This window comes from Ornithorhynchus anatinus, chromosome 9 (assembly GCF_004115215.2).
Source record: "Ornithorhynchus anatinus isolate Pmale09 chromosome 9, mOrnAna1.pri.v4, whole genome shotgun sequence".
Classification (NCBI taxonomy): domain Eukaryota; kingdom Metazoa; phylum Chordata; class Mammalia; order Monotremata; family Ornithorhynchidae; genus Ornithorhynchus; species Ornithorhynchus anatinus.
In genome coordinates this window covers 6,313,166-6,332,602 of record NC_041736.1, presented here as the reverse complement: position 1 = coordinate 6,332,602, position 19,437 = coordinate 6,313,166, and the positions used below count along the sequence as shown (strand labels likewise).

General features: G+C 47.8%; 1 protein-coding gene across 1 annotated transcript in view; it reads left to right on the top strand.

Annotated features, from left to right (window-relative positions):
* NEB (nebulin) overlaps window positions 1–19,437 on the top strand; it is a 170,840-nt gene that overhangs the window by 92,675 nt on the left and 58,728 nt on the right. Inside the window, exons 85-105 of the mRNA XM_039913134.1 lie at window positions 150–461; window positions 2,497–2,700; window positions 3,425–3,529; window positions 3,703–3,810; window positions 4,934–5,245; window positions 6,018–6,221; window positions 7,826–7,930; window positions 8,732–8,839; window positions 9,775–10,086; window positions 10,918–11,121; window positions 11,871–11,975; window positions 12,558–12,665; window positions 12,974–13,285; window positions 14,747–14,950; window positions 15,214–15,318; window positions 17,054–17,158; window positions 17,262–17,573; window positions 17,946–18,050; window positions 18,687–18,785; window positions 18,978–19,079; window positions 19,259–19,366. Of these exons, the coding sequence (XP_039769068.1) occupies window positions 150–461; window positions 2,497–2,700; window positions 3,425–3,529; window positions 3,703–3,810; window positions 4,934–5,245; window positions 6,018–6,221; window positions 7,826–7,930; window positions 8,732–8,839; window positions 9,775–10,086; window positions 10,918–11,121; window positions 11,871–11,975; window positions 12,558–12,665; window positions 12,974–13,285; window positions 14,747–14,950; window positions 15,214–15,318; window positions 17,054–17,158; window positions 17,262–17,573; window positions 17,946–18,050; window positions 18,687–18,785; window positions 18,978–19,079; window positions 19,259–19,366 (3,639 nt within the window). The remainder of the gene's footprint in view (window positions 1–149; window positions 462–2,496; window positions 2,701–3,424; window positions 3,530–3,702; window positions 3,811–4,933; window positions 5,246–6,017; window positions 6,222–7,825; window positions 7,931–8,731; window positions 8,840–9,774; window positions 10,087–10,917; window positions 11,122–11,870; window positions 11,976–12,557; window positions 12,666–12,973; window positions 13,286–14,746; window positions 14,951–15,213; window positions 15,319–17,053; window positions 17,159–17,261; window positions 17,574–17,945; window positions 18,051–18,686; window positions 18,786–18,977; window positions 19,080–19,258; window positions 19,367–19,437) is intronic.

The window sequence follows — 19,437 nt, the reverse complement described above, 5'->3', positions numbered from 1 at the left end:
AGGGTAGATTTATGGAAAGAGCAAACCTCTGCAGCCTTTATGCGTAGCTCAAAATGTGATCCTGAATGAGTGTAGAATCAAATTAGGCCATGTCATCCTAGCAGTGAGCAGCGATGAACCCCCACACCCGCTTTTCTGTTCACTTTCAGTATAAATACAAAGAGGCTTATCGCAAGCAACTTGGCCACCACATCGGAGCGCGGGACATTCACGACGACCCCAAGATGATGTGGTCCATACATGCAGCTAAGATCCAGAGCGACCGGGAGTACAAGAAAGAGTTTGAGAAGTGGAAGACCAAGTACAATACCCCAGTGGACATGCTGGGCATTGTGTTAGCCAAGAAGTGCCAGACTTTGGTCAGCGATGTGGACTATAAGCACCCTCTGCATGAGTGGACGTGCCTGCCGGACCAGAATGACGTCATTCACGCCCGGAAGGCCTATGACCTCCAGAGTGATGTGAGTCCGGGAGAATAGCCTACCTGCATGGAGGGGATTTTAAGTGTAATATATTTTTAAATAGACGCCAAAAGCTTGATGGGTCCAGTCCAGTTCCTACCTTCTGAAAGATAACTCCTTGTCACGTCCTCAGTGATTTTAAGAATAATAATAATAACTGTGGTATTTGGTAAGCACTTCCTATGTGCCAAGCACCGTTCTAAGCACAGGGGTAGATACAAGGTAGCCAGGTTGGACACAGTCCCTGTCCCACATGGGACTCACAGTTTTAATCCCCATTTTACAGGTGAGGTAACTGAGGCCCAGGGAATTGAAGCAACTTGCCCAAGGTCACACGGCAGACATGTGGCAGAGCCAGGATTAGAGCTCACTTCCCCTGATTCTCAAGCCGGTGCTCTTTTCACTAGGCCGCCCTGCTTCTCTAGCATGGAAAGGTTGAACGTGACCATTCAACTGGGTTTGACTCCAGTGGTGATGGGGAAAGGGGCAAACCGGTCACTGTCAGACCTGATTAGACCAATCATCCCCTGATGAAACAGGCCTAAGTTCTTGGGGAACTTCTCAGTGTGCCCACTGATGCCCAGCCATCACCAGAGCTCAAGTCTATCGGTGTTGCCAGATACCTTTGTGAGATCTGGGAAATCACTGAAAATGACCCATCCTCAGTGTTACTGCCCTCACTTCCCCGGCATCTCCTGCTGCCCAAGCCATCGTGCGTGGCACTCTCTTTGATTGGGGAGACCAAAGAGAAAAACACCTTGAATGAGTTTCTAAGAGCAGATTTTGGCCTCTGATGGAAGTCACTTGAACTGAGTAGACAAAGCAGTCAACCAAATGGGGCCTGGTAAGCAGCGCTTGGAATGACGGTCTTCTTTCCCTTGACCTAACTCAACCAGGGAAAGATGTCTGGGTCGTGTCTGGCCTGCATTTCCTCTTTAATTACACTGGGCAGCAATCGAGACTTCTAAGGGATAAATTTTAAAAAAAGAATAATCCAAGGGCATTCATTCCCTAAAGATCTCCCAGCATGAAATGAGAGGACCCTGTTTGCAATGTTAGTGGCACTATTTTCTATTCAGTGATTCTTTGTTCATTTGTCAGTATTTGCTGAGCACCTACTATTGGCAGAGCACTGAATTCGGTGCTTATGAGATTAGACTAAGAGTAGGAGACTTAGTCCCTGCTCTCAGTTACTACATTTGAAGTTTTTCAGTATCAACTGATTTTTGCTCCCAGTTCCCTGGTTTTCGTGAATGGAAAATTGACTGTTTTCCAGTTTTTACACGGGTGCCGGGCAAATAGGAAAAAAGTGGGGGAATTTGGGGTGAAAATTGACCTCAGCATTGAGGCCTGCTCCCTGCTTTTAACCCCTGCTGGTCTTTTTTCTTGCCTTGCCACATGACAGTGGCTCTGAGGGAGTGCGGCCGGGGAAGGAGCGGGTGGCCAACCTGCAGCCTCCTGAGATGCGGGTCTCTGGGTCCTGCCGGCCTCAGGGGTCTCGAGAGACCTGGAAGGATACTCCCAGGACCCCGTCCTAGTCGATAAGGAGACTTTCTCCCTGCCTCCAAGGAAGCAAATAGCCAGTGCTTGTCCTTCAGGACATGTGGTTCACAGGTGCAAATGCCTCATCCTGAGGGCGGGGATGGAAAGAAATGGGGTTTCTATTGGGGAAGCAATGGGGCTGGGGCTGGGGACTGGTAGGCAGGCTTTGCCAGGTTAATTGGTCGAGAAGACCCGACTTTGCCTGGAAACTCTCAGATCATGCCAGAGTCCCGGCATGAGTAAGACTGGGAATACTGACCATCTGTGTCCATTTTAGCAATCTTGGAGTTTCAGCTAGTAGAGCCATGTCTTTATGCTTGTGAATAGTAAGTTCATTCTGGGTCATTCATCTTATTATACAGAAAATCCATTTTTGGTACTGATAAGTATCCATCAGTGGAATTTAGTGAGCACCTATTGAGCGCCCTCCTGGAATTTCAGTCTAGTAGGTACAAATAATATCTAGAGCGATGAAGGTTTCTCTCCCTTTCAGGCTATTTACAAAGCTGACCTGGACTGGCTCAGAGGCATCGGCTGGGTTCCCATTGGTTCCGTGGATGTCGAGAAGGCTAAGAGAGCGGGAGAGATCCTCAGCGAGAGGAAGTACCGACTGCCTGCTGACCAGCTCAAGTTCACCTGCATCACAGATACCCCAGAAATCGTCCTGGCGAAGAGTAACGCCCTCACGATGAGCAAGGTGGGAACCCACTTTCTCTCCCTCTCTCTCCCCACCCTCTTGGAAATCCTAGAGTGGAGATTCTGCCATCGCTCAATCAGTCAATCAGTGGTATTTACTGAGCACTTACTGTGTGCAGAGCGCTGTCCTAAGTGCTTGGGAGAATACAGTACAGCAGAGTTGGGAGTCACGTTCCCTGCCCACAGTGATCTCACAATCCAGAGGGGGAGATCTGCAGATGGAGACCACAAGGAGAGACCCAACGGATATAGATTTTCTTTGCTTAGGCTCAAAGATCATATCTGCAGCTGCAGAACTGCCTGAGTAAGGAGGGTGAGTCGGAGGTGTGGAGTGGGGTGAGAGAGAGGCAGAGACGGATGGAAAGGGAAAGAGACCTTTCCCTCCCTTGACCGTAATCCTTTGGAGAAAATACAACCGAGAGCTCCAGAGAGTCAGTGCTTCCCTTTAGGGGCAGCGTGGCCAGATTCCCTTAGTCGGGCTGCTGACGGGGTGCAGAAGGTGCCCTTTGAAGGGAAGATACCTCAACCAGCAAAGATACGCTCAGCACAGGAACGTGAAAGAAGCCAGAACTGGCCTCGTCCTGGTTATGTTTGCTGGGAAATCAGGTGTTTTCATTTCAAACGACATCACCTTCCATGGCTCAGAGAGCCCAGGAGAGAGTCGCACTGTCCTTCAGAAAGTTCCGGCCGAGAGGGTTTTACAAAGCTTTCTTTTCTCCCTCCAGCATCTCTACACTGAAGCCTGGGACGCTGACAAAACCAGCATTCACGTGATGCCAGACACACCTGAAATCATGCTGGCCAAGGCCAATTCCGTGAATGTCAGCCAGGTGAGAGCGCTTTCAGGTTCTGGGGTTTTGGTTTTTTTTTCAAGGTAAAAATCCAGACACTGACGCCCACACGGTAACGCTTCCCTCTACAGTGACGTCTCACTTTATTCCAGTCGACTGGCGTCGTCTGCAGAGGTGCTTAAGTTTGTGTTTTTGGATTTTCTTCCTTTTAGAAACTTTACACCAAAGGTTGGGACGAATCAAAGATGAAGGACTATGACCTGAGAGCAGATGCAATTGCCATCCAAAGCGCCAAGGCCTCGAGAGATATTGCCAGTGACGTGAGTGCCTCTAGAGCTAATTTTCCAGCATGCCAGGGCTCAGAATGCCCTCCTCCAGTCACGGTTTCCCCTTCAGTCAGTCAGTCTATCATATTGATTGAGTGTTTACTGCGTGCAGAGCACCGCTTGGGAGAGGACAATATAAAAGACCCTGCCCACAACGATCTTCTAGTCTAGAGGAGGAGACAGGCATTAATAGAAATAAATTACAGATATGTACTTAAGTGCTGTGGTGCTGGGGTGAATAAAGGGAGGAATTCATGCCAATGCAGAGGGAGATGAAGAAAAGGAAAAGAGGGCTTAGTCAGGGAAGGCCTTTTTGAGGAGATGTGCCCTCAATAAGGCCAAGAACTCATTGGCGGTTGGTCGGTGCCATCTGCAAGCCTTCCTCTCTCATTCCGGCCCTGCCCATTTTACTGATATCTCTGCATTCTCTCTGTGGGTGCCATGAGTAGAATAATAATAATTGCAATATCTGTTAAGCGCTTACTATGTGCCAAGCACTGAACTAAGCACTGGGGTAGAGACAAGATAATCAGGTCCCATATGGGGCACACAGCCTAAGTGGGAGGGAGAACAGGTATTGAATCCCCATTTTACAGGTGCGGAAATCGAGGCAAAGGGAAGTTAAGTAACCTGCCCTGGGTCACGCAGCCAACAAGTGGCAGAGCCGGGATTAGAACCCAGGTCCTCTGACATCCAGGACGTGATCTTTCCGCTAGGCCACGCTGCTTCTCTCACACACATTGGTCCTATTTGAGGGTCATTGTAGCGTATTCTTCACCAAATCTGGAGCTAAAATGGCTGCTCCCCAGAGTTCCAGCATAACCAAACACGCCCCTCATCTGACCCCTTTAAGGTTTAAAGTTTAGAATGTAACCTTTGGAAAGGAACACATACTGCGATGTATTCCTAAAATTCATTCAGTCGTATTTATTGAGCACTCACTGTGTGCCAAGCACTGTACTAAGCCACATGGTTTTGTGACTGATGTTGTGAGGCACTTTGTTTTAAGTATTGCTTTTTGAGTTCCTCCGTATTTTTCCCGCCACCTGTAACTCTCAAAGCCTGCTTGATCATTTGTGCTCCAAGTTTCTAAAGCCTGATTTCTGCCATTCACTAGTACAAATACAAGGAAGCATACGAGAAGCAGAGGGGACATCACATCGGCGCCCGGAGCGTGGAAGATGATCCCAAGATTCTGTGGTCGATTCATGCAGGAAAGATACAGAGTGAAAGGGAGTACAAGAAAGATTTCCAGAAGTGGAAGACGAAGTTCAGCAGCCCGGTGGATATGCTGGGCATCTTGCTTGCGAAGAAATGCCAGACCCTGGTCAGTGATATCGATTATCGCAACTACCTTCACCACTGGACGTGTTTACCGGACCAGAACGATATCATCCAAGCCAAGAAAGCCTACGATCTTCAGAGCAATGTATGCCACTGGTTCTCTGTTTGCAGAGCCTCTTTTGATTACTTTGATTTTCATCTGGAGGCAGGGGCGGCGGCGGGAATCAGGATTGGGACCGCCTTATAAAACATGCCCTTGGTTTTCAACACGTCGTCACTGCTAAAATAGGTCCAGATGCCAGTGAGATTTCCTCCTCCATGTGGCCTACATGGATGATTAGCTGAGAGAGGAATATCTCCCCATGCTGTTAAAGAAACATCCAAAATCAGCCTAATTCTTGACCTTTAGAGGGTTCTCATGCAGATCATTTTACCTGAATTTTCTGAAGTTTTTAAAAAAGGGTTTGGAATTTAGAGTCACTGAGTACAGTTCCCCCCCGATATCTTGGTTTACTCTCTAAATGTAAGGCATTTGAGGTGTTATATTAACTCTTTCTGACTTCCAGGGGATCCTAAGCTTCCTTGTGTGAATAAATAAAGGGCCCCCTAGTACTCCTCCCAAACGCTACCCGACTCCTTGTTAAGTTAACACCAGCATTGGGAGACTTGGCCTTCTCTGTATCATTTTCTCCTTCATCCGTAATTTTGATTTTTAAAAAAGTGTTATGCCTTCGCACGTTAGCCCCATTCAGGAAATTTCTAAGGTTCATTTCAGTGTCAGAAGTCTATTCCTACTGCCAGCAATTCATCTAGTCTACGCGCAAGAGCTAATGTCTAGACCTGGGATTTTTTCAAGGCCAGCTCGGTTTGCGCGACTGAAACTTGTAATGGTATCGGGTGTGTCTCTTGATCCATAGAACGTCTATAAATCAGACCTGGAGTGGCTCCGTGGCATCGGTTGGATCCCTGAAGGTTCGGTGGAGCTGATGCATGTGAAGGAGGCCCAGGATCTCGTGAACGAGCGGCTGTATCGCACGCGGCCGGAGACCCTGAAGTTCACCAATATTGTCGACACCCCCGAAGTGGTGCTGGCGAAAGCCAATTCCCTGCAAATAAGCGATGTAAGACACGCGCCACCGACGTCATTCCCCAGCTGTTTTCCTCTCTAGGTGCTGTGGGCAGAGAGACTTTTAGGAGACTAAAGGGACCTGTTTCTAGAGCCCATCTCGCCCCTCCCTGATCAATCCCCAATAGATGGGAATTAAAAGTTCCCGATGAGAGAGGCGGGAGGGAATTTTGTAGAAAGAACCTCTTCCGTGAGTACAACAACTTTCTCCTTTCTCTGTCCCTCAGTCACCAGTGTGACATATTCTTTTTAGTTTCCTTGGTATTTTTCTCCTCCATTTGCCATTCTGCAGCCTTTTATTCCATTCCTGGGAAAAAGATGTTTCATCTGCATCTTATCACCATCATCTTTTCATCAGAAGGGCTAATACTATGTTTCCCTTTCTAAGACGCTGCACCGGTTGCCCTTCCGAACAAGTAAAGAGCTTTTCTTTCTCGTGGTGTTTGTCGAGCGCTGTTCAAAGCGCTGGGTAGATGCAAATTAATCAGACTGGATACAGTCCCCGTCCCACATGAGTCTCGCAGTCTAAGGAGGAGGGAGAACAGATACTGAGTCCCCATTTTGCAGTTAAGGAAATTGAGGCACAGTGAAGTGACTTGCCCAAGGTCACACAGCAGGCAAGCAGGATTGGAACCCTGGTCTTCTGGCTCCCAGGCCTGTGCTTTATCTACTAGGCATGCTGCTTCCCCTGCCCTCTGGCCGATAGATAAGGCCAAAACGAATTACCACCCTATCCCATCCAGGCCTTCCAGTCTATAGGTTTCTGGCTGGTGTGAGGATGGGTGGAGATGGGGGGTGGTTTCACCACTGCAGGTCTTAAACCGGGATCTGTCTTGCCTCCTCTGTTCTCTCTCGGCTCCTCCCGACTTGCTCTCTTCTTCTTCTCCCCTGCATTCCATTTCTGCACAGCTGTTTTCAGCTCCCAGAAGAGTCGGCTTTTGCTTCCAGGCTGTTGGCTATATGCCACCTGCGGAGGGAATTCTAATAAAATTAAAATGGTGGTATTTGTTAAACGCTTATTATGTGCAAAACACTGCCCTAAGCGCTGAGGGATACAAGGTGATCGGGTTGTCCCACGTGGGGCTCACAGTTTTAATCCCCATTTTACAAATGAGGTAACTGAGGCACTGAGAAGGTAAGTGACTTGCCCACAGCCATACAGCTGACAAGGGGCAGAGCTGGGATTCGAACCCATGACCTCTGACTCCCAAGCCCGAGCCCTTTCGACTGAGCCACGCTGATTCTCAATAATAATAAAGGGGACTAGCCTTGTGAGAGTCAATTCTAATCCCCAGAGTGGAAAATATGTCCTTCTTTCAAATAAGGATATATTGCCCCTCTCATTTCCAAGGGCAGGCATTCAGTGATATTCGTGATTAACCTAAGACCTAACATTAGAAACAGTGACCGATTGAGCCTTTCTCCCAGGGTCTCCATGAGTTAGTTCAGGGCTGGGAGAATTGCATTTTACTCATTTAGGTCCTAAAGAGATCATTCAGTGTATGACTGTTCCTAGAGGATAAAGCTCCAAGTTTCCCAAATCTTCTTGTTTGAACACTGCTCTGCAATAACAAACTTCCTCCGTTCCATCGTTATCAGACTCTGTATCGCGAGGCATGGAATAAAGATAAGACGAACATCAGCATTCCCTCCGACACGCCGGTGATGCTGCAGGCTCAGCTCAACGCCATGCAGATCAGCAACGTAAGTGAGCTGCGGAGCTGCTCCGTGTAAACTCCTGTTCAACCGACAGGAGTTGGTTGATGTCTGTCAACCAACGCGCTCCCTGACGGTCGGACTTGCTGACGTTCTGGAAGGAGACTTGGGCTCTTTTCATTTTAACTAGGGTCTTACTCAATTGTATTTATGGAGCGCTTACCATGAGCAAAGCACTGTGCTAAGCACTTGGGGAGAGTACAGTACAACAGAGTCGGAAGAGATGTTCTCTGCCCACAACGACTTTACAGTCTAGAGGGGGAGACAGGCAGTAATATAAATGAATAAATTACAAATACGTACGTTGTTCTCGGGAAGAATGAATTCTCCTTTCGCCTTTGCTACATTTTATCCATATCGATATGGGTAAAGGGAAGTGGAGATTTGATCCAGTTAGACTGCTACTGAGGATCATCGGAAGCTGGTTAATGTGATTCACCTATTCACGTGGGTGAAATTCACTGGAAAATACACAAATCTCCCCTTTGTGCTGGGAAACCCAGCCTTAATGCTGTGTATTTCACCCGGTCGTGGCCAAATTCTGCTTTGATTTGTCAAACAGATGGTTCCCCATAAAATCAGAGACAACCTGCGCTGTGGGGGTTTCTCCTTACATATTAAGAAAGGAAATGGTATATAATCTGCAGTGTTTTCAGAGAAATTGGTGGTTTGGGGGCTGTGATGGTCTCTCCTGACAGTGTTGGAAGAGAAATGAGAAAAAAAAGGTATTTTTGCTCTTTTCCCGGATTTACCTATGGCCTTTGCTGTCTCATGCACTCTTCCTAACAGAAACTGTATCAGCAAGACTGGGAAGAAGCCAAGCAGAAAGGCTATGACATAAGAGCCGATGCCATTGGAATCCGACAGGCGAAAGCTTCTAGAGACATAGCTAGCGAGGTACGGATGATTTCGTCCTCCTTTCCCGTTTGGGCTAAACTACTGCTCGCCGTGCTAAAATCAGTGGTCCCTAGGTATATTTCTATCACTCCTTATTTTCTCAAGGTCTGCAGAGAGTCGTTTTTTGTCTTGGTTTGGGGACTGTATGCTCAAGCAAAGTCAGTGAGGTCTCTGAGCATTTTAACTGCAAAAATTGCCATTATTTCTCACAGAAGTATCTATGCTGTACTGGGAAAGAAAAGGAGGGAAAAGGGGATATTTTGGCTTAGGCAGTTTGGTCAGAAATGGAAACTCCTGCTGTGAGGGAGACAGGTGATGCCCTGAGGTGCTGGCTGTGGGGCGAAGACATTGTTCTCACCACAGCCTTTTGGGCTGGGCTCCCAGACTTGCTCAACCCAGGTCTCTGACCAAGCCTCCGAGCTCCCAGACTGCCAGGGCAAGAACATTCCTCATAATGTTTCTGGATTGGCTAGAAGCAGAATAGATAAAAATCCTCAAGAGGCTGGTTGCCCTTGGACATCTAGTAACCCAGAGGAAGATCAGATAATGATGAGTCTCCATTCCTGTCCGAAGCCCGTCCCTCTCCAGTTCATAGACCAATGCCGACGACCAGGAAACTAAATGTTGCTCTGAGGGCATCTTTCCACAGTTCACCTTAACAGCCAAGGGCTTCGTTCCAGATATTTACGCTGCAGCTGAAAAATCCACCTCACCCTTCCCAGTGTGACTGGAGGGTACTCACTGTGGAGGAGATGGGATCTCAAAACCTAGACCAGGACCCCATGGTCAAAGATGCCCAATGAGGACATCCGACGTGTAGCCCGTGAACGCCAACCAGCCTTTGCTGTGGGTGGGAGAGGGTTTGGGAAATGTTTGAGGAAAAAGTATTTCATTTGATGTTTCCGGTATCCGTGTCCACCTTCCCGCTGGTATAGTACAAGTACAAAGAAGGCTACCGCAAGCAGTTGGGTCACCACGTAGGATGCCGGACCTTGCAAGATGACCCGAAGCTGGTGTGGTCGATTCACGCGGCCAAGATCCAGAGTGAGAGGGAGTACAAGAAGGACTATGAGAAGTCGAGGACCCAATACAACACTCCACTGGATATGATGGCGATCGTTCAGGCCAAGAAATGTCAGGTCCTCGTCAGCGATATTGATTATCACAATTACCTGCACCAGTGGACGTGTCTGCCCGACCAGAATGATGTGATCCAGGCTAAGAAGGCCTATGAACTGCAGAGCGACGTACGTATCGGTCAAGCATTGATATCGACTGGGGGCCTACTGGGTGCCAAGCACTGGATTATGTGAGCACTCGTTAGAATTCGCATGAGGTCATGGTCCCTGCCCTCGTCGAGCTTCCGATTTATACCCCGTGTGGCGTTACTCTTTCAAAAGTTGTGTGCACCCCTGGAATAGTTGAAGTGACCATATTTTGAACCAACTTATGATAGGATTGTGCCAAAAAACCACAAAGATAGCTGGCGACTTCCCCCCCGCCGAGCTTTTTCAGGTAAATTTGCACCCTAAGGGTCCCAAGGCTGCACGGTCTAATGGGCAGCGATAGGATGAGAGTCCCAGCTCTTATATTTGCCTGCTGTCTGCCCTTGGGCAAGTCGCGTAACTGCTCCGTGCCCTGGTCCTCTCATCTGTGAAATGGAGACGACGTAGTTGTTTTCGCTTACTCTTTAGACCCTGAGTCCCAGGTGGTATAAGGACTGCATCTGATCTGATCGTAGTATATCCATCCCAGTGCTTAAGCACAAATCTTAGCCTGAGGTTTAATGATTACCACCATTATTGCTATTATTATTAATACTATTAGAAGCCCTCCCGCAATCCCATAGCTGAGCCTGGTGAAAATAAAGACACTAGCACTGCAGCTATCTAGCTAGAAGGAGCCCCCTAGACATCGAAAGAGAGTTGACGTCCCACAGCAAAGCAGGAGGTTGGTTTCTTAAGGTGTTTCTTGTGGAAGATTGGTTAGGGGGTTGGGCTGAAACGCAGTTGTTCCCAGTATGGGGCCATCCAGTGAACTGACCCTCTTCCCCTTGGGCCACGCACTCTCTGCTTCAGAATGTGTACAAGTCTGACCTGGAGTGGTTGCGAGGGATCGGATGGCTGCCAAGTGGTTCTGTGGATGTGACTCGAGTGAAGAGAGCCCAAGACCTCCTGAACGAAAGGCTGTATCGCACCAGGCCAGAGGCCCTCAAGTTCACCAGTATCGTTGACACCCCAGAAGTCATCCTGGCCAAGACGAACGCCCTTCAGATTAGCGAGGTCAGTTTGCCGCCTGGTCAGCCCCGGTGGGGTGGGGAGGGGATTCTCCTTTGTCCAAAGGGAGAGGGGATGTTAGTGCAGAGTCTCCGCTTTCTTACCTCAGAGTCGCTGAAGAAAAGAAATCCTCCCCTTGCAAACAGTGGAATTTTTCTCAAGAACAGAGGTCCTCAGTGAGCCGTACATTCAGATTCTCCAGCAATCTGGAAGCCCCACATTTCACTGACTGTGAATTAAAACTCACACCAGCCAAGTGTTTTATCCAAGTAGTGGCACGTTCACACTCAGCCAAACCTTTCGCAGATTTCGACTCCAAATTTTGTAGGTTCCGGATATCAGGTTCTGCTGTTCTCGAGAGTCTTTTTCACGTTGCTGCTGCGACCTCTCAAATATTAATTGTACATTTTGATCCATCTGTGGGACAACTGAGCGGGAGAAGATCCCCTTCCAAAATAGTATTTTTGATTCTTTTCATATTTCCACTTTGGGATGGCCAAATATGATGTCAACCCAGTGACTCGGCAGTTAGAATTTGAAGTGCCTTCAACTATAGTTGGGCCATGACTGGAGTTGTGTGGGAAGGCGATAGGTGGGCATATGAGTTACCCACATACCCCTTTCTAGGCTCCTTAGCAGCACCTTTGTTTGGGGAAACCCTACCTCGAGGAAGAGATCCATTTGAGAGGCTCCTTTAGGGTCCGTCACACTGTACCACGTCCTGTGTGTAATCTCTGTATTTTTCCTACCATCAGCCACTGTATCGAGATGCTTGGGAGAAAGAAAAGGCAAATGTCAGTGTCCCTGCTGACACTCCTGTGATGTTGCAATCCAAAATCAACGCCATGCAGATCAGCAATGTAAGATATGGGCAGGTGAAAAGGGCATTTTCTCCACAGAGTAGGAGTAGTATTTCTCCACTAACCAAGTGTTGCAGTGGAAGTTGATTTCTCGGTTATGCGTTATGATTATGGAAAACAAACATTAATCATAACTTCTAGGCATTATAATTTTGCAGTGAAACAAACCATAATGATTCCTATGTGTATCAACATCTCAGTTGGACCATAAAGTTCAGTGATTCCACGTGAGACCATGAAAGATAATGATTAAATGTATTGCATTTATTTAATGAGTGAACTTGACTTTTTCTCTCTTACAATGACAATGTATTTCTATCGAAATGTAGTTTGTGCCTCCTTGATTTCCGCTCTTAAAAACAAACCTTTTTATTCTGAGTACAGTTTATTTGATATTGTCATTTCTTGCCTCTGCCGCATCTCATTTTCAAATATGGAATCAGTCTCAAGTTAAAGCTGGGGGGTAAGGGAGAATTTTTTTTTTTTAATGATTGATTTCACCCTATATATCCAAGGACACATCCATCAGTCACTAAGCATGCCTCGTCTAGGTTTTAATGCGGTGTAATCGTTTCCTTCTAGAAACAATACCAGCAAGCTTGGGAAGATGTCAAGATGACGGGTTATGACATTAGAGCTGATGCCATTGGAATCAAACATGCCAAGGCTTCTAGAGACATTGCCAGTGAGGTAAAAATCTCTGTTCTTTCATTCATTTCTTTTGGGGACCCTGCCTGTCACCAAGCGGGAACAGAACAGTATTTATCCTACAGAGTTACACTTGTCCGAATGTTCGATGCTCATGCCCTAAGAATTGGTAGTAGAGAAGTACTGTTCAGTACAATTTGGAACTCCAGATCTCCCAAATGCTTGTATAATTTAACTTGTGGAAAACACCTGAGGCGGTCTCTGAGCATTCTGTGGTAATCTTAGTACCGTCTTGTCAAAGTCTGCCTGTGCCAAGTGAGAAATGACTTTCCTCTAATCCCATTTTCCAGTACCTCTATAAAGCTACTCACGAGCAACAGAAAGGCCACTACATTGGCTGCCGCACAGCCAAGGAAGATCCCAAGTTGGTTTGGGCTGCGCACGTGATGAAGATGCAGAACGACAGAGAGTATAAAAAGGCCTACAATGACTCCAAGGCCAAGATAACCATTCCGGGGGACATGGTGTCCCTTAACGCTGCCAAGGAGGGCCAGGCCCTAGCGAGCGACGTGGATTATCGCCAGTTCTTCCACCGCTGGTCGTGTCTGCCCGATCAGAACGATGTGATCCAAGCGCGGAAGGCCTACGACCTTCAGAGCGATGTAAGTCTACGAGCCTCCCTCAGGGAGCATCAGCGGGGGCAGCCGAGGTGTCGCACAGGGGAAGGGACATTGACAAAGTGGCCTTGAGTATCTTCCGGGCAGATGCCACGTAATCAAAGGCCATTCCCTCCCCTCAACAAGAAATTCACTCTGCGCAAGGGGATTCTTGACACACGGTTCTCTTGATAACGTTCAGCTCCTCATTCCTCCCTCCAGTTTTCTTCACTGTTTCCCTGGTCCTTAGGGCATTTCAGAGAAGCAGTGTGGCCTGGTGGGAAGAGGGCGGGACTGGGAGTCAGAGGACCTGGGTCCTAATCCCCTCTCCACCACTTATCTGCTGTGTGACCTTGCTCTAGTCACTCATCTGCAAAATGGGGATTCAGTGCCTGTTCTCTCTCCTGTTTAAACGGTGAGCCCCTTGTGGGACACAATTATCTTGTATTTACCCCGGCGCTCAGTACAATGCTTGGCACATAGTAAGCATTTAGGTAAAATTATTATGATTTGTATTCAGGGGACTTTTTATTCTCTTCTTTTCCAAGTTTCTGAAATGCCGCTAACACACGGGTATGCTGTTGTACCTCGTGCATGTCTTGCCGATCCTCTCACTGGGATCCTGAGAGATTTGGCAGGCTGGGCTTGGGTCGCTCGGACTTCTGATTTTCATTTAAAAAGAGCATCTTCTTAGCCAAGAGAATTAATGTCACCAACATTGTTTACGGATTACAAGCAATATCCTGGCCATCTCTCTTGAAGAATGAGCGAAATCCTGGTCCAGAGTCCCAAGATCAAATTAATAAGAGATGCTGAGTCTCTTGTTTTTGCTTTTTAACAATTTTGGCCCTGGTGCCTTTGTCTGACTCTGTGAATCATAGTTATTGAGAAGTAAGGCTCTTCCATAGAATAGTTATTGGACACCCTGAGGGGATGGTGTCCGAGAGGGTTCGGGATGACTGCCAGGGTAAGGTTTTCTTGATCAGATGGCTGTCTCTGACTATCTTAAGAGGTCAGGCCCCCAAAAGATAAAGGGGAAGGTGGGGATCTATGTGGCTTGGGAAGATGACACCAGGTGGTCCTCTGAAAATAGTTTCAACAGAAGACGCTCCTCTAATGTCGATTGGTGTTTTCCTGATGGAGGCCAAACCCCTAAAGACTTGAAGGGAAGTTAGAAAGCACCATCAATGGCTGTTTGATGGTGGCAGAAGTGACAAAAGAGGCTATATGAACAGATTGAAGTAACCTTCACCTCCTGGGCCCTTTCCCAGCCCTCTTTTCCCCATTCCCTGCCTCTTCCAGAGTTCCAATTTCCTGCAAGCCCAGAAGCCTTCAAACTTAGGTTAAACATTCCCGTGCTTAAGAGTTTCCACCGTGCTACTGCAGTGAGGATTTTAGCCCAGGCAGGGCTTAAGGCAGGGGCTGATTTTTCAGTCACATCTTTGTTCTTTTCCCCCGCCAACCCAGGCCATCTACAAGGCTGATCTGGAATGGTTGCGAGGGGTTGGCTGGCTGCCCCAGGGCTCCCCTGAGCACTTGAGAGTGAAGAACGCCCAGGAGATTCTGTGTGACAGTGTCTACCGGACCCCCGTGGAGAAACTCAAGTACACCAGCATCGTCGACACACCCGAAGTCGTCCTCGCCAAGACGAACGCCGAACAGATCAGCATAGTATGTGGGGCTAAGTGCGGCGGGCGGTTCAAATGATAACGGCGGCTGATAACTCTGCGATCTACGCGGGGCCTAGGACATTGGGAGCAATCGAAAGTCTGGACGATTAATATCGACCCTCACTTTTTAACTTGCGGGGCGTGAATGGGACTTCCAAGGGTCGCTAACTTGGTGGCTTTTTGGACCGTTTTCTCTGGGAGTTCTGTCTCAGAGCCGGTTTCGGGGACCATTTTCAAGTCATTTTTCTTATTCAATTTTGACAGCCCAAGTACAGAGAAGCTTGGGACAAAGACAAGACGTCGATCCACATCATGCCAGACACTCCTGAAATCAACCTCGCCAGAGCAAATGCTCTCAACGTGAGCAATGTAAGTAGGCTAGGGCTCTCTTCCTCTTTCTTCCTCCTTCTCCTCCTCCTTTTTCCTCCTCCTCCACTCTTCCTGTCAGAGATGTGGCGATCAAAGAGCTCTTCGCTATCCCCAACCTGGAACCCATGGGCTCCTGTACTGCAGGCCACCGCCAAAATTGGGGCAACAGGAACTTGGTCAGATCTCTAGGTCACGGGGAAGGCGGTACGATACCCCGTTCTTCTAGCACATAGAGGTCGTGTTGTTGTAGAACCCCACTTTAAGGATAACCCAGGTTGCAGTTTTCTCACCCCACATCCACGGGGTGCTCTGTGCGCAACTTTTTACTCCGGCAGAGTGTCACGACCCATCCAGGCAGATGCGTGTTGAGTGAGAACGTAACCTAATTCCGCTGTTGTGCCTAATCCAAAATGCCGAGTGATAAGCATGTGACCTGGCAGTACTTGCCTGGACTTGAGTTGCTGGGCTGGCTAATGGCCCTCAATTCTAAGCCAGCTGAAACACTGGGAAAAGAACAGATCACCACTCAGGAAAACTAACCTCCATTCCACATTTATAGAAAGCACTTGCAAAGTCAAGATGGCAGCATGGCTTAGTGAAAAGAGCACAGGCTTGGGAGTCAGAGGTCATGGGTTCTAATCCCGGCTCTGTTGCTTGTCAGCTGTGTGACTTTGGGCAAGTCACTTAACTTCTCTGTGCCTCAGTTCCTTCATCTGTAAAATGTCGATTAAGACTGTGAGCCCCACGTGGGACATCCTGATTACCCTGTATCTACCCTAGCATTTAGAACAGTGCTTGGCACATGGTAAACGCTTAACAAATTCCATCGTCATTATTATCGTTATTATTATTCACAAACTGCACTTGGGAGGCTAGTGAGCATTTTGGGGGCTCCATTTTCCAATGAGCCTCCATCAGCGAAGCAAGAGACTGGAATCCCCCCAAATTTCTCACTTCTAGCCCATGTGTAAGGATGGAGCCACAGTACCTGGGGGTTACCTGACAAGGGGCAGGAGTGGATGAATGGGCAGCCTCAGGAAGGAGGCAGATGATCTGTTGGGTGGCAAACTATGGGGACTCCCAGCAGGGATCTGAAGGATTTGAGGGGCTACCGGCAGGGAAACCAAGGATGGGGGAGGCACCTTAGGGAAAGAGTCGACTTCTAGCGGCCTCTGAACCACAATCCCATCCGCCATGTTCCCGTTGGGGCCGGGGGGGGGGTTGGTTTAAACACAGCCACCACAATCCCTCCCTGCCTTGCGGTGCTGAAATTTCTTCCGGCGACAAGGCCCAAGGGTCTGGACCACTATGCGCTGGTTTCTGGGCTGCCACTTTGGTTTTTAGGAAAAGAAATGAGGGAAGTGAAGAAGAGAGGGATCCTGAGGATTCTCGTGTAGAAAATGTCCACTTACATAGAGTCTCTTGGCTGCTTGTTTCTGTTCAACAGAAGGGCAGTTACTGCTGAACATAAAGAAGCTAACTACTAATACTATTTAGGCAATTGTAACCAATAAATGAGGCTTTGGAATTTAGTCACAGGTGTTTTTTGAATCAGTATTTACCAAGACGTAAGAGAAGGACCCCCCAAAGCTTTAAAATCGGGCCCAGTTAATTCCCCAGAGAACTTTTCAAACTGTTCCCTTCGGTCGAGCTTCCCCCACTCAATTCTGTTTGGTATGTGAAATCGTTTACAACCTTGAACCGGAGCAGCGCTGTGAGCTACTGTCTCTTTCAGAAAATTTATAAGGAAGGCTGGGATGAAGTGAAAATGAGCTGCGATGTGAGGCTGGACGCCATTCCAATCCAGTCTGCCAAGGCCTCCAGGGAGATTGCCAGTGATGTAAGATCGCGTTTTTGACATTTTCTTGTTTCTTGACAAAGTTTGCCGGGGTTTCTGATGGCACTTGGGAGATTCACGGGATGCTCTGTTATTGCTTCTGCAGTATAAGTACAAACTAGATCACGAGAAGCAAAAGGGACACTACGTCGGGACACTCACAGCTAGGGATGATAACCGGATCCGGTGGGCCCTCCTGGCGGGCAAGATTCAGAACGAGAGGGAGTACCGGCTGCACTGGGCCAAGTGGAAGACCAAATTTCAGAGCCCAGTGGATATGCTCTCCATCTTGCAATCCAAAAAATCCCAGACCTTGGTCAGCAATGTGGATTACCGCCATTACCTGCATCAGTGGATGTGTCTGCCTGACCAGAACGACGTGATCCAGGCTAAGAGGGCCTATGAATTGCAGAGTGACGTGAGTCTGTTGCGTGGTACCGTCCCGTGTAGGATTTGTGTGCCACGTGGTCAAGCGTGAATCTCCGTGTGTAAACAAAATTCAGTTTGGAGATTTGGGGTTCTCACATTCCATATCTGTCTGCCCTTTTTGTAGGGACAAAATTAGGAAAGCCAGCGCGGTTCATTTCGGGGTTGGGCGGGGAGGAGGTACCAACAAGAATGTCTGTTGGTAGAGAAGCAAGACAATTATATGATATATATATATAAAAAAAAAAGCAGAGACTTTTATCGTTTGTCTTGCATTGCTGAGGATGGGGGCAGTTGGAACTCTCACGACACTGGGTTAGCCAAATAGAGTCTCTGAGTTCATTATCTGTTTCTGTCTTTGCAGGCTGTTTACAAGGCTGATTTAGAATGGCTGCGTGGAATCGGGTGGATGCCCAGCGACTCCGTTTCTGTCAATCATGTCAAGCATGCCCAGGACATCTTTAGTGAGGTCAGTCTTCGGTTAATTTGCTTCATCGTTAAATATCTTCTATGCCCGGAAGAACCTCAGAGAGTTGTATCTGATTGTGTTAGTATTTTAGGGGAAAAAGCAGGTCTTCTATTTTGAAATTCTCTACATTTTCACTGCACCTGATGCTGGATGTTCACGTTTGTATTGGATGGCTGGAATTTCCCATCTGCAATGACAAATGGGCCTGAGACCTTCCCAAGGGAATGGATGTTAGTGGTCTGCTCAGTACCTCTCACACACTCTCGTCCCTGCCAGCCACGTTCCGCCGGGACACTGAGGGCTACGAGCAGAGAGGTGGGCAGCGGTTGGCACGTGATGAAGTACATGTGAGGTTGGTCTTTGCCCATACGATCCAACTAAAAAAGAACTGGAAGCAACCAATTAGACCTGGTCCTTTCAAATCAATGGAGGCTGTGGCAGATTTTCCGCTTCATTTTTAAAAAGGAAGATACAGAAATGAAATGGCCATAGAGATGCTGTGCGACTTTATTTAGTGAAGAAGGAACATTCTTTTCCCGGCGGCATTCCTAAACTCAAGCAGTTAGTTCGTGGGGAGAGAATATGTGCATACAACTGTCTCCTTCGCCTAATTTTGGTATTTTTTTTTCCTTCCAGCAAAAGTACCGCACCAAGATAGAATCTCTCAGTTTCACTCCGGTGGATGACAGAGTTGACTACGTGACCGCGAAGCAGAGTGGCGAAATTCTCAACGATGTAAGTGTATCGTTTGATTTTTATCAAAGTTGTGCTATTGATTTGCAGAGCTTACTAGGCTCGAAACCTAGACTTTTCTAGTTGTTGGATAAAAGAGTCATCAGCGTGAAATGTGGGGCTCTGAGCTCTCTTACTTATGGGCAAGTAACACTTCCTCTGCTAACCTGCTTTTCCACCAACTGGCTTTTCTAGATTAAATACAGGAAAGATTGGAATGACACCAAGTCGAAGTACACTCTGACTGAAACGCCACTGCTGCACACTGCCCAAGAAGCAGCCAGGATCCTTGACCAGGTCAGAGTTTTACACATGTAAACGATTGCCACCCAGTGCTGAGGCTTTGGGATTCTGTCCGCCCCACCAAGATCCTGAAAGATGTCACCTTTTAGGAACGTGGCAGCTTGCAGTCCTGATGGTCCAACTGAGGAATATCCCCACTGGCTTTTTGTTTTGCTTTGTTTTCTATCTTCTAGTACCTCTACAAAGAAGGCTGGGAGAAGCAGAAAGCGACCGGTTACATTTTGCCACCGGATGCTGTGCCGTTCGTTCACGCCCATCACTCGAATGATGTCCAGAGTGAGGTAGTGGATTCTGACTCTTTGTCTCCTCGAGCTGAGTGAGATTTAGCCATGAGGAATGTGGTCTTGGATTC